Genomic DNA, 26,480 nt, shown 5'->3' with positions numbered 1-26,480 from the left:
GCCATCCCTAGACGATCAGAGTCGGTCTGTTCGCGCTGTAATCCCTCAGTTTTCGTGGCGGTGGCTTTTATTCGAGCGTGCGCGACTGGCTGCGCGATGTCCCACGTTAATTAGTTCGAGACGGTCGAACAGGATGAAAACTGTTTGCCTTGCCCTTCTTCCCGCGGGCAGGTCTAGTTAGCCCGCCGGGGATAACTCGCGCACAATTGTTGTTTCATCCTTCCTCGCTGTCCAAACCCGACTGCTCCTCGTTTCCTTCCCTTTCCACGATTCGCCGTTCGAGAGAGTGGGTTAACATCGAGGGACAACAGCCGTTTCTACGTAGATTCTGGTCACAGATGTGGAAAACTATCTTGGCCCTCGTGGAAAGGCAACTTTTAGACTGTTCTACCCGAGACTCGGTCATTCTCCTTCGTTTACAGTGGAGAAGTGTTGGTTGTACGAGGGTCAAGCAAACCGTAAACCGAAATTTTGTCAAATCTGATGTATTAATTAATTTGGGTCCAAAATATGTATGAGTAGTTTTATCAAATACAGTAGAATGCATTCGACACTAATTGCGAAAGTATCCTTTCAGCATCAAACCTTATTTTATTTTCGAATATATGAAATTATTTCATTTAATCTTTGCGCTAAATTTTAATTATAATGCCATTGTATAGTATCGAGCATAGTAGGCTTTCTTAGAAAAAATTTGAAAATAATCCGCTCTACTAGGTTAATCCAATTTAAATGAGTGTCAAAGAGCGAGAGAATGTTTCGAACAATCCTTTTGATCGGCTCACACGTTTAGTAATACAAATAATCCCGAGCATGAGTCGCGAAGCAACAATTGGGTTTATTTCGTTTTAACTGCAGCGCCTGTTGTTCAACGTAAATTAATGGATGCAGGAAACCTGTTAATGAAGAATTATCGTCATCGATTGAATTTCACTTTAATATCGAATATCCATCAAGTTTCAAATACTATAATCCATGTAAACATTTGCAATAACCCATTAATTATTTGAGAAATGTAATTAAAAAATCACATTGTTCTAAACGATTAAATGCTCGCAGGTAGCTGATAAAATAAACTTTAAAATTCTCTAATAACCATTCTTATTCGCGCAATAATTATTTCAATTAAAAATTTTCCATTTATGGAGGCGAAACAGTTTCTATGAACCGAACCGCTGATTGTTCCCAGCGTCTCGTTAAAAATTGTTTTCAATTCATTCAAATTTTCGCGACAGTCTGTACACGCAATTGTATACTACTGTATTTAATATTTCCGGGAAACAGAATGAATAGAAGTATAAATATAATTAATTTATAAATTGCCCATAATACGCTAATTATGTGTTGCAGTTAATAAATAAATAAATAAATTGAATTGAAAGTATTATAGACTTTTAGTATCGTATCGATGTCTTTTCACGAGAAAGTTTCCTTCCATCTTTCTTCGAGTCAATTAAAACACTCGCTACTACCGCCACTTTGACGAACGCATACACATTGCTTGATTCATTAATTAAGCGTCCCAGAGACGTTTCGTGTTTACGTGACGCTCGGGACCCCTTCCTGAATTTCGTTCCCGTGTTTTGCTTGCCTCGTCTCCAGCCATCACCAGACAGTCGAGTAATTTTATTTGTCTTCGTCTTCAGTTTTCGCGGGCACCCCCAACGAATTCGATCTTAATTAGTAGCACCAGGGACCGCATCAAACGCGCCGACCGGAATGAAATTACCCTATCGGGGAAAAACTGTTTGACTTGCAGTTCAAAAGACACTTTTCTCCTTGCGCAGTTCGACGGACCGGACCGGCCGAGAAAGTACTTGCAATCGTTTTCGAGATGTGCAATAATACACAGGGTTGATTAAAAAGATATTAAATATTTTAGCAAATTAAATTTGTTTTCAGTGGTATGAGGGATGGATAAAAGAAAAGAGATATAGAAATACACAAATATATGAAATTATAGAAATATGGAAATAGAGAAATATAGAAATAAAGAAACAAAGAAATACGGAAATATAGCGGTATTGCAATATAGCAATATAGAAATGGAGAAACATGAAATTATGAAAATATAGAAAAATAGACATAAAGCAATAGAATAGTATAGCAATATAAAAATCGAGAAATATAGAATTATAACAATATGGAAATATTGAAATAGAGAAATATGAAACTATAAAATACAACAGTATACATATCAGCATAGATATTGAATATATTTTAATCTATTTTATATTTTCATTAAATTTGATTAATCAGAGAAAATGAATCATTTATTCGTGATCATGAAATAATATAGAGAAATAGAGTACCATTAAAATATGGAAATATAGATGTTTGTTTCAAAGATGACCTTTTCGCAGCATTTACGATTCGCTGTGAAGTCGTGTAACAACAGTAGCGTTCCACTTATCCACGATCTAATTTGTGAGGGATTATATTAATTAAATTCTAAGATGCTAAGAGGATGCCCCGAATGGGACCTCCTTTCAAGATTATTGACTAATCCTCTTAAATAGTTTCTCTATTGTGCGCACCCAAGCAACGAGCCTTGCATGCGCATGTAAATCAAGATTCCTACCATCACGAATTTCATCTTCATTATTAAACATGACTCTTGAAGTCTGTCCTTACTACTACAAAACGAAACACCAATACCAAACTGACAATATAAGAAAAATAAACATAATATCTTGAAAGTCCACATCAAACAAAAATAGGAAAAGAGCTTCTGATGCAGTGTCACAATAAAAGAGATTGAAAGAAACAAAGGCAGGTCTCAAGATGAAAGATATTTATACAGTTCCAAGAATTTCAACTTTGAATATTTTCTAAAATGCTTCCCGTAAGAGAACACAGAACCACTCGATTTCCTATTCAAATGCAATGGACAATTTTCGAACCAAGAAAAAGAAGGAAAAGCTCGAGACGATCGTGAGCAATTGAACCGCTGTGTATAAACAGAATTTGCTTTCGATTCTTTCTCTTATCCTTGTATCAGTTTATATTATAGGAAATCCATAGATAGTTTGCTTGCAACATAAGAACAGGTAGAAGGAAACTTTCATACTTTAAGAAAAGCTATTTCAAGATTGCATATCCCGAAAGTTATTAGCTGCTTTAAATTTTCGTTCCTCAGGAAGTTACAGCTACTTGCTGGAAGATTCTAACGAGGAAACAAAATAATCAAGAAGCTCAAAGGCTTCAATCTTTCAGTATAATTAATGGTTATTTCGTCTTAAAAATTTATGTTCCTCGTAGGAACCCTTGTTTAACAGACACCTGCGTTTTCCCATTTACAAACTTGTAACATTTACCTAATACCAGCACCAGGGTGCTTATTTAAATTAAAAAAGAAATTTTTTTACCGAGTTTTGTAAATGTATTCACCTTCATAGGTAACATATTTTTTTTAGAAATATGGAAATGTTGAAGAATATAGAAATAGAGATATATAGCAGTTTAGCAATATAAAATATAGAAATAAAAAAATATGAAAATATGGAAATATAAAAATATAGAATAAGAGAAATAGAGCAATATAGAAATATCAAAACATCATGAACTACAATAAAATTTTAACCGGTCCCATTTTTCAGCATAAAGAACAAAATGTCAAGGTGAATTATTCAAATAACAAATAATACAAATTATGCCTTTACGCAGATATTAACCCTACAATTATAAAACTGTATAAAAAAGAAAAGAAACAATTCTCTGCTAGTAATTTTTCCCAAAACAGAATTCCATGGTACGAGTACACATTTCTCCCTTGAAATACAGTCAGCAGAAACTCTGACGCTTAATTACTCGATTGAACATCCGAATTTAACTGGAAAGCAACAGACCGTCTGAAAACAAAACGAAAAAACAAAAACAGATTCCTCGTATTCCCGTCTGTTTTTCCAAACGGCACCCCCTTAAACGCCGCTGCCCAACGCGGGAGAATAAATATGAAAGAATAACGAGTCAAGGGTGAGCGGGGCTCTTGTTCCAGCGTCACCCTCCGCCTGCTGTCAGACTTCCGGTGTTTCGGGAGCCAAGATCATAAACATATTCATCCAACGGGGAACGTTTAAGCCCCGGTGGCCGTTCGCGGCGACTCTACGAAAATGGCCACGTAAAACATGGCACGTTGCACGTGACTTGGCTTGCTGTAAAAAGAGAAGAAAAAAAAAAAAATGTGCAAGAGGAATTTAAGGCATCGTAAAACAGGATGGAAAGGGCCCAGCCTATAAAGGGAAGGTGCTTCGCTGAATATTTGATGTCCCAGGAGCGGCCGTGTCGATCTTGGACCGACGAATGTCCTCGGCTAGTCGTTTCGAACTTCCGTCCTAAGGTATTCCCAAGGAAAGTTTTGCTGAACGCCAAGCTTTCCGCTTTCTTGCGGTTCCAACCTTTTCTTCTGCCAGTCTCTGGAGAACTTTTGTGCTGCGCGATGTAAGTATGTTTACACGGTGCATCATTTATGTACAATCGGCAAGTAACAGGAAGTGTTTGGACAGACGGTCTGCTCGACGATCTTGGAAAGCTTTCTTTTTTTTAATTTTTAGCAATGAGTAGAGAAATGGTTGATTAGCATTGTCCCGCCGTCTCAGTCCATTCCTCATTTGACGTTCCTGAGAGCGAAGGCCCTCTCACCGATAGAACACATAGAAACGTGGTGTTACCGACATAAAGTGATTTTATGGCAAGATGGAGAGAGAGGAAAAATTTTCAAAAAAACCGTAAACCTGAAATAAGGTCGACGATCTTAAATTTTAATCAAACGGCGGACCACGATTTTAATTTAATTTATCTAAAAATTAGACATTTACCTTTGTATTAATATCTTCGTATATATTTGCAAGTTTGGATCTCGATTGACCCCAGTTAATTACGTGTTCGTTTTATATACTCGAAACGAAAGATTTCATCAACATACACTGCAGAATGCAGAGTAATGTATGAATTCAGCGAATTGAAAGCTTCATAAAATTTAAACCCATGAACGAAGCGAATAAAAATTTCATCAATCAATACACACGGTATCCCTGATATTAAATAACCGTACCATCCAGGCTGATAAATTTTCAAAAACCAATAACCTCGACGAATAAACAGAAAAAACATGCAATTTTTACAATATTGGACATTCGTGGCTAACCGTATTATCTCTATGCATATTAAACAGGGATGGGACTAAATCTTCTTGAGAAAATAATATTAAAATAAAGAATAAAATTTTCTATTTATTTTCTCAAGAGGAATTAGACTGTTCAAAGGGAACACCCTGTATGATTGAACTGCATCGACATTTCGAACAAACAACAATACAATGGAGTTAATCCAATGAACCGTGTCTGAACGGAAATGCCGTCGTATTTTTCCGGCGAGTGTCCCACAGCGACGGGTATCTTCTTTGTGTCGATGGCAAGAGAACGGAAGTGAGGTCGACGTGGCGTCGCTCGTCGTCTGCGACAGCTTTTCCGAAAGCATGCTGGATCGTACGCTTCCCTGCTATAGTAGATCCACTACCTACTGTTGCCTGTTTACGTTACGCGTTAAACCCCTTGCGTCGAGCATTAAACCCGACCCCGTCGAAGCCGCACATCGCCGGCTAAAGCCCCATAAGCATCGTTACGCCGCGTTACATCCCCCAGCCCATCGATGCCAAAATTACTGATACCAATACACGCACGCGCAGTATACGGCTGACCGGTGGAAATTTATCTGTATCGAGTTCGCGCGAACCACTCGTTTCCGGTCGAAGGCCACGACGTTAACTGACCCCTTGGGAATCCACGGAAACGAACCGACTTCCGTTCGGTGACTTTTAATTGGACGCTCGATTAATTGACACCGTTTGCAGCTTTTTGGTATTTAGTGCAACTATGCAAAAAATTGTTTTAATTACAGATTCTGATTCAAAATATTGTTTCGACTTTTTGACCCCACGAAATGCCCACCCCTTTAATATTATTCTACAGTAACCGAAGAATGGTAACGAGGGTACGATACTCATAAGAAATATGTTTATGGATCGTTTATTATTGAGCTACATCCCTAGACTGCTAAAAACGAGCTACACCCTTACTCAAGAAAAATAAATTCATGCAAAAATTGAAAGTATCTAATACCAACCCTCTCCGAAAGATTTCCTCATGTTTCTCAAGGTGCACACCCTCCGTCGTTCTAAGAATTTCCCCGAATGCTTCTTCATTACACAAGATTGAAAGCATCTACCTTAGAAAATTTCGCATGAAAAGTGACTGCTCTTTAAAGGAAAACCAAGGGAACGTTTGATTCGCGTGTATTTTGCACGCTTTCCTTTCTCGCCAAATTTTCCACGTGCAAATTTTCCGTCCACAGAAGGCCAGGTGGAAATATATATATGCAGATGCACATGTAAACGAGAAACCCGCCACGGGGAGCTTTACATATGGCAAGGGATTACGATACTGTATAGCCAAGATACGACGGTGGAACGGTTAGATAGCTCACCTTCCCTTCTTCCCTTTATCCGCGGGATTCATCTCTACGCTTTGCGCCCGCCACCAAGCAACCGCCCTTTCTTTCGACCCTCTCGATTTCGGTACACCTTTCCGCACGACAGCACCTTCCATCGCTTAACTCTTCTTCTCACCTTCGACCTACCAGGCCGCAACTTCCCTCTCGACCTCTCTTAACCTGGTTTTAGAGACAGACGGTTAATTCGCGGCACGCCGGTAATTCAGGGAAGCTCCGACGAAGCCGGGAATGGTAAGTAGCTGTCGTCGAGTAATACGGAAGCTACCGAACAGCATGTGGTTTCGTTGCCTCCTTGAAATTCACCCGTGATTCTCTGACGTTCGGGAACGAGTTTATCGACGCGTTAAAAGCTTCTTTGTCAATTTCATTTGCAGGGAAATACGTAATAGGAGCGAGAAACCGAAAATATCGGGTCGGGTTGGACCGGAATTGTTTAGGTCGGAATTGTTCGATTCGGATCGAGATGGGTATGAATTCGAGTCTCGGGTAATTGAAATTTTTGAATACTTTAATTAATATCAGTAATTAACGCGTTAAATGAATAACGTGTAATTCTTTAAATTTAAATTTTTCACTTATTATCTTAAAAAATTAATGATAATTAAAATTTGTGTACAAATTAAAAATTTTGTGAATAGAAGGATGGTAATATTTGTAGAGTATTTTTAAGAAACCTTTGAATAGAAAGGTTAAAAGAAGTTAACCGGGGCATATTCATTACACGAGGGAAGCCCACCACGATTCATATGGGGTTAAGCGTAACGAGGAAAGGAAATCCCATATGTCGAGAAATCCCATCGAGTTACCCTCTTTCCACATATATTAACTCCAAAATTGAAGGGGCTGAAGAGACAAGCCCTTGATAAGATTTTGATCTTCCTAATCCTTTTCATTGTACTTTCATGACTCTTTCATGAGTCATTTATCTCCGTCATACTTTCGTTATATTCAGTATCAACCCCCTAATGCAGAAATTAGAAGGATGAAACTTTTTCACCATACAGATGAGTTTTAAAATTAAATCAAGCCTCAATTCAAATTTGGGTTATCACGTATGATTATGAAAGACCAATTAATTGAATAATTTAATAATTTAATAATACACAAGCATATTAACTTGAAATGAAATGTATAATTTTTAAACGAAAGAGTTTAAAATTATTAAAAAAACAGCGTCAAATTTAGGAAATGAAAATAATACGAAATACAGAATGAAATTGAAATTGGGGCTCTCTCCATGGTCCGCAATGAAAGGATTAAGTTTTTATATTATCTATAGCATAATAGACTGGACATGGGAAAGTTTCAGTGCATTACCTGAAATATTACCTGTTCTATGGATTTAGTTTAGTAACGTTAAGGTATTTATGCATGACAAGAAAAAATGGAGAAGATGTATCTTGGGTATACATTAAAGCTGACGTTGATGTACGAGTGAGGGTACAGAAGGGTTATAAAAAGATTCGGTGGATGTGACATTAGCGGAGATAGGAGATTCTCGGTAACAAAACGCAAGGAACATAATGGGAATTTCACGTCGGACGCGTTAATTAACTCGTTAAAAGCGACGATGGACAAGAATCAAACTTAATCAGCGAGATACCGTTTAACTAAAACAAATTACAATGAATTTTTATGCGACAGATATTTCCAGCAAAGTTCTTCAATTTTATTGTAGATACCCTTAATAATCTAATTTAAAGTTGGAGCTGATTGGAATTCATCTAACTTAATTAAAACTTTAATTAGTCGTTCAAACTCACTTCTTTCCAATACTGACTCCTGTTGAATTATCTATAATTTTTCTCTTTACACCCTACACATACAGGGGTTGGACAAAATGATGGTCCAGCACATTTAAAAAAGTACTGTATTCAAATTTAAAAATAAAACTTATTCTGTGCATTACAAGAAACATTTTTTAAACAAATGAAAATTTTTATAATTTTTCTTCTTTTCATAGGAATATTTTCGAAACTATTAAAATTAGCTTTATACCGTAATAAAGATAATCGTAGCTTAAAAATTGAAGAGATTGATTCTGGGGTCATGTCTATGTAGAACTGTTTCGGAAATATTAATTTTTAAATAAAATCACAATGAAGTTGAACAAAAACCGTCATTGACTTTTAATATAGCCTGAATTCTCCTGGGAATAGAAACAATAAAAAAAAAAAAATTAGATGCAGCAGTTTTTAAATTATTTTATCCAACCCCGATGGAAGGATGAAGAAAAATTGTAAAATTCCTTCGACATTCGAATGTTTATCTTTCGAATCAAAGATGTTTCTTATGGACTCGCAAAGTATCGCGGAAAGGAGCAGACAGAAAAGTTTTGCAAGAGGTTCCCCGAGGACGGTCGAGCGGAAGTTTCGTCCAACTTCGTCGCAAAGATAGTTTCCCCAAAGCGTCGCGCGTTCGCGGTTACGTTTTCTCTTCTTTTTACCGTCACACGATTTCGGGAGCTTTCCGGGCAAAGTCACTCGAAAATCAGCCGCAACCGCTGGAACGCGTCGCCGCCAAACTCTCGCGGTTTCCCCATCGCTCCTCTGTCTTCTTTCTCTTCGGTCGCAGCCTCGCGCACCCTTAACCGTGGATTAAAGTATCGACGACAGCAGCCGCGTCTGAATAATTCAGCGGCAAAGTTTCGACCGCAACCGATGGGAAAGCTCTTCATACTTCGACGGGGATCCCGTCTCTTTGCCGGCTGCGAGACAGCATTTGAAAACGATGGAAATTTGCTTTGTGTTACAGGATTCGCGCTGATGAGGATCGTCGAGGTCTATAAGGAGATCCAGGAGCAGGAGATGAATATCGTGAGTACCTTTTCACACCTCCTTCTTTTATTTCAAGCTTATTCTAGCTGATATTCGATAAGGTAACGAGGGTCTTTGATTTCTTATGCGAAATTCTAAAAAAATTGGTGGCATTTGTAATAATAATTCAATAAGGTAATTTCGGGAGAAATGGATCATTTTCCTAACTTTTGAACCACCCGTTAGATTTCACAAACGTAGCCTTATTTTAGTTCTATATGTATTTTACATAACATAAGTATTTTATCCTTTTATTTTTACCCAAAGTTTCTGGGGTAGTTGGATCATTATTACAATTATTAAAATGTTTCTGTTTTAAAAATCTATTATAATTTCAATATTATTGAGCACGGTTATTGAAAATGTATTTAATATACTACTTCATTAGCAAAACTCATTTTTTTGCAATTGAACGGCGGACCATGGAGAGAGCCACAACTCTTTCATTTAAAAATCATACATTTGATTTTAGAATAATATCCTTATACATATTTCGTATATTTGTGTCTCAACTGATTCAGACTCCGCTATTCAAGGGTTAAAAATCTCTCTCGAAATTGTGTTATTTCTTTCATTCTTGAAACAATTATAGAAAAACAAGCCCAATTTCTAAAAATATCGCGTAGACCTCTTCCGATCAATTATTTACAGTTACTTGTCGCTCCACTCAGAGCGCGATAAATCTTGCACCCTATAAGACACGATAGTTCTACACCACCCTATCCATGTAGATTTCCCTCGATAAATTGCATCGTGTTTCGTAGCAAGGTCTGAAAATCAAATCTTGAATAGTTTATGAGAACGATCCACGAAGGGATAGGCATTCGTAACGAGCTTCTGGTGATAACGCGTATCTTGAGGAAGAATAAATCCTGTAACCCAGACGGTACGTTTGAATTATTTAAATAAAAGGCCACGACTGACGCAATTAAAAGTGGCGAAGATTTATGCGGGACGGGCGCGAGAGAACGAAATACCACGGGTGTGAATTCGTGACCGGGGGAGGCGAACTTCCAACCCCGTTGGAATATTAATTGGAAAGTTAAAAGAGAGTTTTCGTCATTTACTCGAGCCGTCTCTTTTCATTCTTGTTTTTACTTGTCTAATCACCGACTTTGTTCTCCTTTTATCCGGATCCTTCTTTCAACCCTGTCTTCCCTCGTCCGTCGTGTTTCTTCGTCTCTTGTTTTACCCGACATCCAGGAACGTATGGAAATCTCTTTGATCCTTGCACGAGGCTGGCTCGCCTCAGGGGTGAGATTACACACCTGCAGACGTCTCTTTTGAGGGTGAAAATTCGTTTCAGCTATAACGACATATTATTACGATTTCGCCCCGCGGACACTGATACCGGTTGCTGTGTTTTCAAAATCACGTCCCACGAGAGACCCTCGTCTGTCGACGAGCTGAGATCAGACGAGATAGAATTTAAGAGACATATGTTACGTACTCAGTAATATCTTTTGCTCCTTTAAAATAGCAAATGATAATTAAACGTTGCGTTGCTTTAAACAGACCATTTACTATTTTCATGACGAGTTTTATAACTTTAATTTTTTGTTTCGAACGACTTTCGTTTATAAAGTTTTTGGATATCTGACGGTTTCGGAGAAAAAGGAAAAATACGAAATTTTCAGGGTGATTTTCACCCCCTTAGGCTAAAAACGGGCAGCAAAAAAATATTGCGTTTTAATCAGAGGGCACTAATTAATCGGGATCGTTCCTTGTTAATGTGTGATATAAAAATTTCACAAGAACCTACCTACGAAAATCACATTTACTTTGGTCAATCGTGACTGAAAATTCCCAATTTTCCAAAATTAAAATTCTACCTAAATTCGAATTATATTATACATCATAAAATCATGTCCCATTCGTATTTTAAAGTTAACTTGATAAAAATCTCGCTGAAACTCTGAAGACAGTTCCCTCGAACCATCCCTGTTTTAAACAGCGTTTAAAATTCACCCAGTTCCTTCCGCGTTCGCTTTAAAACGCATTTTCCGTGCCGTAATCCTGTTTTCTTTTATGGAGAATATTCCCAACAATGATCCCGTCCATTATGAGCGATCTTACGATTCCCGTCGGGATCGTTTACTCGCGAACGTTAAAGTCTCGAAGATCGAGCTCTTTTGATCCCTTCGAAGCTTGCCACGGCCGACAGTGCGTCTTTCGAAGCGAACAAAGAACAATGTTCCCAGCAATAACCGGTCGTCGTTATTGCGCGAGTGATCTCGCGGAATTGCGGCCACCGCATCCAACCGACTCTTCCTTCGTGTGTGCTTTGTCCGCAGTAGGCGGAAACCGCACGAACGTGAACAACAAACCGACTCCCGGGGTGCACGGATTCGCTCCAACTAATTGTTTCTTACGTGAGCGTGGTCGATAACTTTCGATAACGGCCTCTACGAAGTAATCGTTTCCCACCCCTCGCTGTATTTTTCGAACTAGTCGTATTATAACTCTCCACCGACAAAACGATCTTGGTCCTGGATGATATCGGATGATTTAAAGTCATTGGAAAGAGGAGATTCTATCGATGGCATCGTATTTGGAGAATAATTGCAAAACTTTGTACAGATAAGGGTTGGAAAAATATTAAGATTGTAGGGTGAAATAAATGTTCATCAAGATATCATATATCTATTTTCCAAAAATAAAATTTGTCAGAATTAACCCAACTTTCAATCATGGAATGGGTAGATATAAAAAATTACAATTCAATGCCCTGAAAAGAACCTCATGAATTGAAATAAATCAACGTAATTTATTGAAGAATCTAAAACGCATTTATGAATAAAATTACTGCGATTAAATAAAAGTTCAGAGAAGCAAGTACCTATGATTTCCTTTCCTATCCTCTCATTATTATCGATCGCAACATTTCAAATCATCCACCCTTAAATCTTCGAATAAATCATCTCCCTGCACGAGAACCCCCGTATCCAAGCCATTCCTACCATCGTGCACATTTTACGCGTACTTTCATCCATTTAATATTTTCAGGCCGCGTTTCGCGCATATGTCTCACTGCTTGCATTTCCTTTTCTCGGAATCCTCGTGGGGTCCGTCGAACGACCTCGGGACCGTTTCAGCTACGTTACTGCACATCGCGTATATATATTATAGGAAACGCATATCCGAACCCATTCACGCACGAAAGGTCGTTGTCTCAGACCAACGCGCATACACCGAGTTTTTCCCCCCTCGTCCACGTTTTTCTTTCTTTTTTTTTGTATCCCCTTTCTTTCTTTCCACCCGTTTTCTTCGCCTCTCGTTCCACCCTCGACTTCCATTCCCGGAGATTACGTCAGTCTCGACCTCAGTCTCGTCTGGCAACATTCGTAAAGATGTCCTTTCGCACCGTTTCAACTCTCTGCCTCGCACCTCTTTCCACCGACACCCTCCCATGGCAAGCCTAATCGCGCGGAAATATACAGTGGAAGAACAATTTGGTTCAACCGTTGGAATCAGTTTTATGGCTTTAAAGACGAACGACCGAGAGACGCTTAAAGTAACGAGATTAGAGGAGAATCACCGGAAGGGATTATTCGCATCTTATGCAATTTGCAATCTTCCGCTTCTGGCAATGCAACCTGAAGAATAATATCTATTTTATGGACGATCGGAGTGCTTTTCGTTGTTAAGTTAATTTAATAACTTAAATGCCGGGTAAATTTTCTCTGGGGTGGAATTTTTTTTACGGTTGTTGTAGTTAGTGGTGGGGGGTGTACGAGAACCCCAAAATGTCGGGTACCCGATACCCGAATCGAGTTTAGAATTATTTTAGTCAGCCCAAAGTGAATTAGATATTTACTTACAGATTTTGTAAACACTTCCAATTTACCGTCAGATTCAGTGAAATTCTCCAAATTTCAGGAATTCCGAATCGACTGAAATAATACCCAACCTGATCCAATTACCGGGTACTCGAAATTTTTTCGTTCCCTAGTTCTCTGATTCTCTAGTAACTTTGCACACCTCTGGTAAATGAAGTATGTACTTTGAATTGTTATTTTCCTTTACCAAACTACATCAGGGAATTTCTGTACTAAAATTTTTTCGACAAACTGAAAACCACTCTTTTATCGGAATTTTTCAGTTCAGCAGCTTTGAAATTTGAAATTTACTGAAAGGAAAAAAAAATTGTTACAAAATGTTTCAACAGAGTAGCAGACGTTTTAAATTCACCAACGTTTCAACGCTCACTAATGAATTCTTTTTTAATTTATCAATTTCTTTTTTTTAAATGCACTCTTCGCTGCCGTACGACGGAACATTATGATAATTTATTTGCTTTGAAGTCGACGTGCGATTCGGTTAACATTGATTGACAGAATCTTCTGTAATTTTGAAACAGTAACGAACCTCCAATTAAAATTGTCGCAGAAATTGCGTAATTTAAAAATACCACGGTGGGACGATACTCGATACCCAATTAATACACGATATAATTGGTAATCAATCTACTAGTTGGAATCGAAGAATTGTTAACAGATTGGCTATCATGGTGACTGACCTTTCGAATGTGATATAGAGGAGTAATTAAGGAAAGATAGAAGAAGAAAAATTTGGAATATCAATAATATTATTACCTTAAATTTGAAAATTAATTTTATGGTTTAATTTTTTATACTCTCTGATCTGATCCGATATTTTAAGATTCTCAAACACTTTTAATTATTTGATAATTTGAAAGCCTAAATTTAGAAATGATTTCCTCTATTACACAATTTTTTATCCTGTTCTTCAAGAAAGTGAAAATATTATTTCTGGAGTGATCTAATATCTGCATATGGACGATCACAGTTTTTTCTCTTATCATCAATATTATCCGTCGATGGAATCGGGTCGTCCAGCAAACAGGATAAACGAGGCAGTTTTCTTCCGTCCGATCGAGGGAACTAATTCAATTTGGAAGGGTAATATCTGGAGAGCGTCAGAGGCATTATCGCATTTTTCTTCGCGAATGAAAATCGACTACGATGTTCCAGGATCGAACGAACGTTGAAGCGAAACGAGAACAGCGTCGATGGAAAATAGAAGAAGGTCGAATTGCCTCTCGATCTTCGAGACCGTGAATAGATAGATGTTCCGACTATCATGGGGATAAATTCTCCTGTATATATCTTGCAACGAGCTATCCCCCTCCTGTTTACTCTCCTGATAGTTCCTCGCTACACCGTTCACGAGAGAATTTAACCTCCCCTCGATGAACCTTCCAACTTTTATTCTTCCTCGATACTGAATCCTTTCGCGTAGAAAATAATCAAACTTTCAAACGATTCACGCTGAAAATTCCTTTGTCGGTTGATTAATTAAAAGAGGCGTCAGCATGTTCATTTCATTCAATTTGGAATGGAATTTCGTTAATAAAAACGTATTATAAAATTCTTCATCGTGAAAAGAGCATGGCGTAAAAAGTATTTAATATATTACCCTCGGCGTTTGTTTAAATTTATTTCGGACTCTATTCATTCGACGCTTCATGGTTCAGGTATGAGGCCTTTAATGAAATCCGTGATACGATTTTTTCCACGGTTGACATACATATTTGAAATAACCGAGCCAGCAGGAAAACGAAGAAGAAATGAGGAAGAACAAATTGAGTCTCGGCTTCATTTGCATTTTTATCATTTTTATCGATTAGCACGAGGAAGCTGAATGCACGAAATTAACAGTGAGAGTAAATAAATAATCAAGCAACTTGATTGCGACAATCAATATATTAAGTGTACAAATTAAGAAGATTTATTATTTTTAAATTATAGTAATTCGAATTATTGAATTGATAATTGTCACACTACTTTTTAAATTCATAAAAGCGCTGGAAAATATTTATATTTTAAACAGTGGCTAAAAAGTGAAAATATTAATATATAGGTTCTTATGATTTTTTAGATGAAAATAGTGAAAAAAGCTTAATCCTTGGATCATGGAGAGAACCCAATTTTAATTTAATTTTGTATTTCATTGATAACTTAATTAACCGTGTACCTGAGTGCTGCAAGCACTTGAATAACCTTCCGTCACAATTGCTAATACAGTAATGCTTCGAAATAAGCAAGTGGTCTCTGCTTCGAAATAAGCAACTCCGTATCCCCTCTTCTTTGTTTCAAGTCGCCCGCAAAGTGAGAGGTACGAGAAATGAGTGAGAGGTCCATGAAAGCGCGAAGCCGATGTTTAGTGTAATAAATTTCACGCTCGACTGAGCAGTGACATCGGTTAGTAGAAGAAGGATGGAATATATATAATGCTTTCTCAGTCTGGTATATTTGCTTCGAAATAAAGCATAGTGCGAGAATGAGAGGGCATGCTATATTCTATCCTTGTCCAAAAAATAACATCGCTGCTCGGCCGATCACTTTATGATTTGCCGCTACCTCGGATCTCTCACTCGTTTCTCGCGTTCTCTATCGTCCCGTTTCGAGAACAAAGTCAAGCCGAATAGCATACCTGCTTCGAAATAAGCAACTGTTCGGTCCCGAGCCACTTGCTTATTTCGAAGCATTACTGTAAATCACCCGCTTTAATGAGAGAGTAACTCACAATGGCATTCAAAACAAAAGAAACGACAAATGGCTCTTCGATTCCACGACCTCCGCGATTCCTGTTCTCATTGATTCCATCAATCGTTAGACTTTCCCAGACTAAGGATAGGGAAAAAAAAGTTAATGAAAATTTCGATTCCTTTTTTCCCTTCTATGCCTCGTCTGCTCTCATTGTTACGAGAGAGAGGCTCGTCATCGATTGATCGGCTGTTGTCAGATCGAATGGGTCCGTTTGTTTCTCCGGGGAGAACCGCGAGAGAGGAACTTTTGAGATATGATTCTCGTGACGTGTAATTCGTAGCCGCGATCGCCGACGAAGCAGCGTGGGGGAAAAAAAGGGAAAAAGAATGAAAACCACGGTTCGATACGTAGTTACTGTCAGAACGGACAAGAGGCATCCCTTGGGGAAAGTCACCTCGCACTTTCACCCACCTGCATTCAAGCGTTTGTAGCTTCTGTTATTTGAAAATTACTGATAACGTTTAATCAAACGCAAATTTTACTGATGAAGGATTTTTATGGGGTTCTAATTAACAAATAATACAGTAATACAGTAAAACTTGGATAAGTAACTTGATCTAAATTGGAATATCGATGAGACAACACCAATGCAACGATAAAACTATTTTTATCTTTTATTTTTTAATAAAGTTTTTACGAATGTTATTGTGAGGTTCTTCTGATTAAAATAATACCAAACACGATATAATTTGAAGCATATTTACTTATTACCCTAGATCAAAAGTCGACATCAAAATTATTACGACAATCAAAAGTCTGTTTAATAAAATTTATTTATTATTTATACAGGGTGTAAAAACTAAAATTGACTGAAGTAATGAGATTGAAGGAAGAAAAGATTAAAGAGGCGTTTAAGAAACCCGACAACTTAGCTGATCTTACGATTAACGATACAGCTTAGAAAATTTCATCTATCAAAAGCAGGAAACCTTTCAGCTTGCCATTTCCAATTCTAGAAGCCGCATCGCGCGAAAGAAAACATCCAGTTACTGAACAGCTTTATGTTCTTAAATGGATTGGCCAAAGGGGCGAGAGAGGGAAAGGGTTTCGTGGAACAGCGCGAAGGGGGTAGGCGAAGATGAATCCTTCGAGTGGTCTGGCTGAAATTCGTGCTGCTTGCATTACCTTTTGAACCTTTTGAAGCTATTGCCGATGAAACGATCGTCTGCAAAAAAGGGGAAGGGCCGATGGACCCTTTCCTGTAGAATAGTGGCGAATCCAATGGGCCATAGTAAAAGGTCGCGAGTCGGAGGGTCTTCTATGGTGTTCAACGATATGGTTATTCAATACGACCCTTTGCAAAGTTTTTCAATTGAACCATTATTGAGGTTCGAACCCATCTGACTGTCTGTTTGTTCCATGTTATAAATCGATTGGTACGAAAGGGTTGAAGGGAGCTTTTCGAAAAACACATTTAATAACCTGTGCCTTTTAGCTCTAACTAATTATTTTTTACATGATTTAAAATACATATATTATTGTAGACACCCTAAATAATCTGACCTGAGTATCGAGTAGCCGTAATTGGGGTTCTCGCACCTGTCTGCTTATAATACAAAATTTCTTTTCATCCATTATCCGGTTATATTGAATTTGGCAACATTCAACGGGTTAATAATTATTTTTGCAAAATGGAAATACGAAATGAAATGGCAGTGGCCCTTTCAGCAACAAGTTATTTAATGATCACGCTCCTGAAAGGCCTTTGAACTTGTCTCGAATGCCAGAGAGTTTTGCAAGTCTGCGAACTTCGGAAAGTAAAAGTTTCCGAGGTAGACTACCAAGTGGAAACTTCATTATAAACATCGCACCTTTGTCGAATCTCTTCCTCTGATTGATATCCGACGTTACAAAATGGAAAGTGACTCGGTATGAATTCTCCCGGATCCCATTAATCGCGCTCCCCGGAAAATCTGGAAGATATGAATCAGCGAAAATACCGCGTCAATATATTAGCCGGTCTCGGGTTTTTCTGCCAAGCAAAAGGTACGATACGGCGAGCTTTTTGTTCGAAGAATCTCTCTCGTTGGAAGAAAGCCAATCGGCCAGCCTTGTTTTCCCTTTTTACGAAGAAAGAGGAAGACGTTCTCGAGACGTGGCAATCGAATCGAAAGTGTTGACGCGAGTGTCGTTTTCAAAAACTTCTCTTTCCCCGTCCGTGCGAGAATCTAATAAAACAAATTGAAACTGAAATTGAAAGACGTAAAAATATTCAAATTTAAAAGAGCAATTCAGGAAACGATACGACGAGTCCTTCGTGAAATGACAAATTGAATCGGAAAATGTACAAAAATATAAAACAATGAAAAAGAAAAAAAGGAAATTATTGAAAAATACTTTATCTAAAACGAGGTAATTGAAACTTTCAAGTGTGCCTCTTAAAATCTCGGTAACATCATTTCCAATTCGTCCCTTAATTAACAAGTCGAGGATCGATCGGGGGCCACTTACAATTACAGCAACCGTATTGCTTCGGTTAATCCGATAGAAAAAGCGGTTCTCGGTTAAAAAACGCCAAGTAAAAAACCCTTCCTCGCATAGCCTAATGAATATTGAAACGAGGGATGTGAAACTCGCACTCGTCGAGGAACGTTAGACGTTCCATTGACGTACGGCAACCGGAAGTGGCCAGGATTCGGCTCGATGAAAGCGAACCATCCGGTTGAACCCGCTAGACGTCGAGAGTAAGGGATGTGGATACCGGAGGGGTGAGATTTGCTGCAGAGGGCGCTGACGCGAGTTTTCAGCCGTTCAAATTTGCACACCGAGGGTGAGAGAGACCAGGGGTGTTTGCTTCGACTCGAAAGGTCCGTGACTTCGCTACGCTTTTTAGACTGGATTTTCACCTTCTTCTTGAAAAGCCCGTTTTCCCGGTAATGTAACGCGAACCTCTCGGCTCCTGGTAACGGATTTTTAATTGACGGAAGGGTTTATCGAGGTCACCGGTAAATTAATGTTCCTTCATACTCGATATACGTGTGCCTGTTCTTAGACTATTTGGAGTTTAAATACTTTTGCAAATTGGGTCATCCCTTATTAACCTTTTATTGCATTATTTTATAATCTATTACGAAATTTTGAAATTTTTAAAACATCTGTGATTATATGTTGAAAATTTTTTTAAAGTAGAATAATATCTTGTATTGTTTGAAACTACATTTCTTTTCAAAATTACAAAAAATATAATGCAACAAGGGGTTAATGTGTAAAACATGGTATCTCATAAGTTAGAAACTGATATTATATTTCAGTTATTAAAATCTTTTACGTGTCATAAGTCTCAGAAAAATTGTTCATTTTATGAAATGTATGAAATTTTCGTATGAAATTTGGTAGTATACTAAAAAAGAAAAAATATACTCCATTCTTGAGTCACCTATTACAACATCCAAATCTACCATCTACCCAATATTTTGAGGGGGATGAAGAGGAACGAAGAGGGGTGATAAAGAAACAAAGTCTCCTTTCCTCTCGAATCGCAAAGAGATATTTGACGGGAAAAGTGTTTTGCTTTGTTAAGGAAATTGGATAGCGTGAATCTATTAACTCGAACACGACTTTATTCTTCCCTGCTGTCGATTCTTTCTTTCTCCCTTTTAATAAAATTTCTGCTCGATTTTCTTTCAAAGAAAAATTGTATCGAAGGGGAAAAATTGGAACAATCGATAATGAAATTTTTTACACTAAACATTCAATTTAGCATTTGAATATTTCTTGCACCGATATTTCGCTATATTATTCTTTTGTAGAGATAGAGTATTTCGTTGCGCGGATCAAAAATCGTTGGAAATTCAAATAAAATCCTACGGGTTTTCGGTGTTTGACGTGAATCAGTACGCGCTGACATGCGATCTCGAGGAACAAAGGGATAATACCGGTGGAATCCTCTTTCAGAGGTATCGCAATGGTAAAAAGCATTGCTGAACAATGAAATAAGCAACTCGTACCGAGAGCCGGAAACGGATCATAAAGTCGGGCGTAAAACTTTCGTACGTGCCATTCAAATTACCCGGTGTTCGGAAACGCTTAATTAAATCCGACACTTTACAAATAAGAGCGTGTTTAACCGGGGGAAAAACGATCGCTCGTTTCACGAAGAAAAACAACAGTTTTCCGGGAAATTTGCTTTTGATCGGCTCGTAACGGGGAGAAGCGAAATATAAAAATGAAAGGAAAGAGAAAAGCACCGACGAATAAATAACTCGGACGTAGTTCTACGAAACGACGAGAAAGCCGAACGTAAAACTGTCAAACGCCTAAATAAAATCGCGGGTGGGTGTGCGTATGTGTACGTGTACGTTATGCCGCTTTCAAGAAGAGTTGTAGCGAATTCGAGAGTCACATGGGGTTTGCGAAAAATCTGTGATTTGTTTGACGTTCGTCCAACGCGATGCAAGAATAATGCCGCTTTACAATGTTTCTGGCACACCAATGTATTCACCCATACTGCTTCAACATTTTTTACATTCCTCCTCCATTAAAGATCCGGTCTGAAATCCTGCTGTAAAACTGATGCATTTATTTGAGGAAAACATAGTGCTAATAAATTTAAATAATAAAGTGATAACGATAATGAGACACATTATTAAAACCCAGAGCCTCGAATAAACAAATGGCTGATTCTTTTTTCGGAACAAATAATCGATCTACTTACAACATATCGATTTTCACGAAATGTTTATATCATCCCATAAAGTACAAAATCAATAAACCAAAAACTTCATTACCTTTTTCACATAAAAATGATTGAAAAATAAAATTCGATCATGTACGTTGTAAATTGGTCCACCTATTGTTTCAGCGAGAAACCAATCAATTTTAATTAAAAATATTTTATACACCAATTTAATACACCATAGGTGCTATTTTATTATACCTTTATGTTATGAAATCAAAGTAAAACGAAATTCATTTATTTCGCCAAAGGTTCTGGAAGGGTCAGAGAAACTATTGATCGAGTAAAATAGATCTTGGATGCGGTGGGATCTTTTCAACGCATCAGCAACGCCACTTCAACTCGCATTTCTCTTCCCTTTTCGACGCTCGCTTTTCACGAGCAGCGATCGACCATCGGTAGAAGTCTACCCACTCGTGGAAACGTATTTCTGATCGGAATGCTGTCTCTAATCAATGTCCATTAAGCCACGAAGGGAACGCAAATAAAAAAAAAAATAAAAAAAATGTCAACGAAGTTAACTTTTCGTTGCTCGCACACATCTAACACGAAAATCTTTTCATTATTATTTCAAAATCCAGATTGTCTTATTCTCCACAAATAATTATTAGAACCAACGAAAAAACTTAACGAGTGCAATTTCCCAGGTTACACTTCAAGAAAGGTACAACTTTTATACCGTGAAAATTACTCATGAAAGTTTGCTTGAAAAGCGTGTTTCTTAATTGTAGCTGAAGAAACGGGTCAAACAACGACTCGTGCAACAACCAGGGGTCCTTTTTAGCTAGCCAAGAAACTTTAAGAAAAAAACATCCCTCGTTACCTAAGCTCGTTTCGAATTCGCTCTGGTACATTAAAATTTTCCGGCGTTTCGAGTTTCCCGTCTAAATCAACCTTTCGCTTATGCTTTTTCTAGCTGAAAGCGTTCTACGTCGACCTGCTGGTCCCCCTGGAGACGAACCTAGAGAAGGACACCAAGGTGGTGCAGGTGAGTGTTTAGTCAATCGATCAGGAATATTATCGCTCGACGAGACAGAATAATTCACCGACACCTTCTCTCTCAGAGCGAGCAGAAGAAGTTTCTGCAGCAGCACAAGACGAGGTCCGAAACCTACAGCAAGGCGGCGGCAACCATGAAAAAGCAGAGGAAAAAGTCGAGGGGTGCCAGTAAGAGTGGCTTAGCGATGGACAAAGAGCTGAAGAACATGCAGATCCTCGAGGAGGAGAAGTCTAAGCTGGACGCCTTTTGTGAGCAGAGTTTAAAGAACGTAAGTGTGTAATGAACAAGCTTTTGAAGAGAAACCGGGACACGGATACCGTACCGAAATTTTCAACAGCAACATCCATATTTGCCGACAAACGACACCGGGAGATATTTTAAGTTCGAGCGAATTAATTAGGCAGAAGAAAGAATTCGGGTCAACGCAAGAGGCGAGGCATATTTCCCTTGTTTTTTTCTTCTTTTCCAGGCGATGACTCAAGAAAGAAGGAGGTACGGCTTTGTTCTCGAGCGGCAGTGCTCCTTGGCTAAACATTATGCGAGTTTTCATGAGGTCGCGTTAGCTGCTCTTCATCCCTCCGTTGATAAGTGGCGCGAGGTAGCTGCCACCAGGGAATATTTACCCCAATCCGTAGAAGACATGTTCGCTTCCAGGCTCAGGGTGAGCGATGCTTCGAATATTTCATAGTTGCTTCTTGCTCCTTTCGAAATTTCAAAGTTAAACTCCTGTTAACCTGTTAACCCTTTCATCGTTATTTGTACCTGGGGGAGCACTTAGAAAATTTCTTCTTCCTGTGTTTTACACGTCTTCTACAATTTGATTAATAATGCCAAGAGGATTCGTTGTGTCCATAAATTATTAATATAATATTAATACGATTCAAAATAATATTCTTCTATCGTTGTCTTTTTATTATTCGTGTATATCTAATTAGCGACGCCGATCATTAATATTTGGAATTTTGATCTTTAGCAAGTTTCATTCTGGCCGGAGGACGAGGAGAACGGAGGTTCCGAGCTGACCATGAGCTCGCAATTAAGGAAGACCAGAAGCATGGACAGCTCTTGCTTGGAACTTCGACCTGGACCTCCTTCCGGAAACGTGCCAAGCACCACTTATCAAGGCCCTACTTCCCATCTTCCCTCTGCTCTGTCTAGAGCAAGGTCAGAGGCCAATTTACACGCTTCCACGTTATCTTTAGATCCAGGTAGGTCATCCTTCATGTATATACATCAACACGTGCCTTTAAAGTCTCTTCGTAGTTTCAAGAATTTTGAAATTCAACAAACGTGGTACGAACCATTTATTAAAATTGATTAAAAATTTGTTCATTAACACACGAATCTATATTCATTCGTTTCGTTCGCATCGCGACAGTCCGAACTTGTTAACCTATTTTCTTCATCGACGTATTCTGGCAGCGGAATCCTCATTGGAGATCCTTTCGCTCGAACCCGTTCCTAATACCCTCTCGCGCCACGTGCAAGTTACGAGAGAAACGAGCCGGGTTAATCGTTCCTCTGCTCATATTTTCGCAGAGGTCCCGGAAACACCGCCAAGGCCGAGGTCTATGGCGCCCCCAGCGTCGCGCAACAGCGGCAGCGCGGGTGGCGGTGGCAGCGGTACCGGGGTGAGTACCAGCGGATGGGGAGACGCACCCCTCGCGAGAGCTCTCTTTGCCTATTTGAGCTCCGGGGAAAATCAGCTGAGTTTCCTGGAGGGCGATCTCATCGCGCTGATGGGTGAGTACTGGATATGTCTGAACACTTCCAACCATCCACGTTCCATACTCTCGCGTTTCCTCGTGGTATTACGCTCGTCTGACCACAACGCATTTGGTTCTACTCGCGGATTAACGAAAGACGGCTGGAATTCGTTTGTACGTAGGTCAGTCGAATATAAACCGGAATTGTTTCGTGAACGTTAGAGGAAATTAATGAGTTTTGTAGAGGACGATAATTACTGTTATCCAGTTTTTAATGAACGAGAAGGTTCATTCTTTGAAATACGGAATTTTAGAAAATAAGGGGGTAAAATAGATTTATTTTAACACTAGAACTACCGAAAGGGGAAAATGACTTTCAATTGAAACATTTCACTTTTGAGTGCTTCTCCAGTCCATTTCTCAATTTGGCATCCTGACAATCTTGATGGTGCTCAGACACAGTAGAGCACCTTGAACTACCCTCTAATACTAATAGACACTTTGACAGAACGAAGCAGGGGTGGACTGGGACTTAGATGTTTATCGAGAGATTGGTGACATGATGGGTCTTAATTTTAATTAATTACACCCCGAAAATCCTTAAGGGACCACCGAGAATTTTTTATAACTCCCAGTAGCCAGTCTGCCTCTGGGATGAAGAGTACAAATTTTTATATAAAATATTTCAGTAAAATGTTTTAATTTTACAATTTGTAGAGTATCTATGATAAGCCACATCTAATGGAATATTATGACCAACAAAAATCCCTCGGAACTATAATTTCTTATCGTTGGACCCCCTTAGCAAACAGGAGTCATAAATGATACTTGTGTTTCACCGAAATTGCCTTATTAGGAGATCGTCAGAAGGGCTGGCAATTTGGGGAGAATCTGCGCACGCAAAGCTCCGGATGGTTCCCACTGGCGTACACAGAAATTATTATCGACGATAGTCTGGGGTAAGTTAACCGAGGCAGGAAAGTCTGCTCTTCCGTTCGCTTGGACCGAACGATATCAGAACAGATCTTGTTACGATGGTTCGTTGCTAACAATTGCACCGGGTCGAACGCAATTACGCTAATCTAGAACGATAACGGCCAATGGCCGATGTCGATACGGCTATTCCCCATTAAACGTACTCGTCTTGGTGTTATTGTTGCATCCACTCTCCTAAATCTCATTGTTATAGTTCTCCAACTATACTGTGGCGACAGAAATTTAATGTCAAAGTCTCTTAAAGTCGAATTACCTTGAATTATCGATTGTTTCTATGGAATAATGACGATATAAAAATGTTAATTTTGTACACTCGTGATAAAATCAGGCTTCCTCAGGGAAAATTGTGATATAGAGAAAATAGGAACTTTGAAAATCTTAATTTTGACGATATTGATATTAAAAGTAATTTAGAAAAAAATAATATAATTTTTAATTATATTAGAATAACACGGTAAATGAGCGAGCTCGAGGAAGGGGTAGAAATCTGGGACATGAGGAAACCTATAGCGAGGGCCAGGAATCTCGCAACCTGGGGAAGAAAAAGCCTAGGGATTTTTCCTGGGGAAGCGTGATTTGATCTTTTAAATAATCCCCCACTAAAAAATCAAACAATTTCATCACACTGCTTTTCTTTTAAATTGAATATTTTTCAAATAGAATATGTTTGTGCAACTATTTTCCCTTAATAAATAATCAACGTTCTAACTTTATTAGTTAATTATATTTGCCTAAACAACTTGTCTCTGAAATGTTGAAAATTTGTCAAGGTTAACTTATAATTTGAAATAAATTAGAATGAAATCAAAGTAAAATTGGATCCATTGAAAATAGAACGATCAATAAAAGTCAATTGCTGAACGATATAGAATCTTCCGTGACAAACTACGCTGTTACCCCTTGACGTTTTCAACGATTCAGATTCAATCAATGTCGTTAGCGTTATCACTAAAATCAAATGTACGATAACACGTGAAGATCGCCGAGTCATGGTGCAAACAATGGTCGCGCAACGGAGCCACAGGCAATCCCACCCTGTAAGCCTCCACCCTCTCGGCCGCCAGTGACACCGAGCAGTATGGATGAAGTGTCGAGTGGATTCCATGGGGTAGGGAACAACGTCAACAACAGTAACAACAACAGCAACAACTCTACTAATGTACAGAATAGCAACAGTTCTCACAATTTAGCGACACCCACTGCACGTCAGACTAAACCGGTGAGAATAAATCATGTTTCTCACCAACTAAAATTATAATTGTGCCTTGATGCAAGAAGTATTAATACTAGCAGTTGAAAAATTGATATGTAAATAATTTCTGACATCGAAGTTTCTATCATTTCAACTTTATTTTCTAATATAAAAAATAAATAATTAACCCTCGAAGGACGGACCATGGAGAGAGCCCCAATTTTAATTTTATCTTGTATTTCCTTTCCTAAATTTGGCACTGTTCTTAATGAGATATTTAGTCCGGTTCTAATACGACACTATAAAGAAAATTCATCGAAATCTTCAAACTACTCGAAGGAACGAAAGGGGTAATACTTCAAAAATTTACTTCATTCTTCTTCTGGCTTTCAAATCCCGAGGCAATAACGACCAGATGGAGTATCAAAGTTGCAGGAAAGTTAAGAATCTTCAAAGTAGTAACGAGCACCAGAGATGTTCAACTTTACAGAGAAACTTTATAAACTGGAATTTAATGCAATTTAAAACTAGCACAATCGTACCTTGCGAACTACACCTATGACAAATCTTTTATATGAAATGAATTTTTCATATTGCATCGTAGATCCGTCCATCTGGCACGTTGCCCACTGTTTTGGCCGGCGGCCGCAGGATACAACCACCTGCTCCGCCCGTTCCACCCCCTCAGGTTGTCACGTCTCTTCACAGCAGCAACGACAGTGGTTTCTCAAATGAACCACCAGCTCAACCTGACATTGATTATAGCGACGACGAGGCTATGAGGTAAGCGATCATTATGAAATTTTATTTGGAATACCCTAAAGAATTTAATTCAATGGTTCTCAACCTTTCTATCACTATCTTAGAGTACTATAGAATGATGTTCTAAGATGGTATCATAATAGAAATTTGTAAGAATTTCGAAAAATTTAATAATAATGACAGAAAATGATAATTTGCAATAGAATATCTGCCTTGAATTTTTCGCCTGAAATCCTAAAATTCATCCCTGG

General features: G+C 38.5%; 1 protein-coding gene and 1 long non-coding RNA gene across 4 annotated transcripts in view; one reads left to right on the top strand and one right to left on the bottom strand.

The window, feature by feature from the left end:
- Positions 1-26,480, bottom strand: part of LOC114873833 — a 167,105-nt gene that overhangs the window by 118,095 nt on the left and 22,530 nt on the right. The window lies entirely within an intron of this gene.
- Positions 1-26,480, top strand: part of LOC114873832 (general transcriptional corepressor trfA) — a 138,408-nt gene that overhangs the window by 103,152 nt on the left and 8,776 nt on the right. Inside the window, exons 5-13 of the mRNA XM_029182563.2 lie at positions 9,265-9,326; positions 21,490-21,561; positions 21,638-21,841; positions 22,043-22,234; positions 22,547-22,781; positions 23,113-23,316; positions 24,136-24,238; positions 25,254-25,494; positions 26,072-26,250. Coding sequence (XP_029038396.2) covers positions 9,265-9,326; positions 21,490-21,561; positions 21,638-21,841; positions 22,043-22,234; positions 22,547-22,781; positions 23,113-23,316; positions 24,136-24,238; positions 25,254-25,494; positions 26,072-26,250 — 1,492 coding nt within the window. The remainder of the gene's footprint in view (positions 1-9,264; positions 9,327-21,489; positions 21,562-21,637; positions 21,842-22,042; positions 22,235-22,546; positions 22,782-23,112; positions 23,317-24,135; positions 24,239-25,253; positions 25,495-26,071; positions 26,251-26,480) is intronic.

Source organism: Osmia bicornis, chromosome 10 (assembly GCF_907164935.1).
Source record: "Osmia bicornis bicornis chromosome 10, iOsmBic2.1, whole genome shotgun sequence".
NCBI lineage: Eukaryota > Metazoa > Arthropoda > Insecta > Hymenoptera > Megachilidae > Osmia > Osmia bicornis.
Note: the sequence above shows the minus strand (reverse complement) of the source record. Positions and strands in the feature narration are given on the sequence as shown.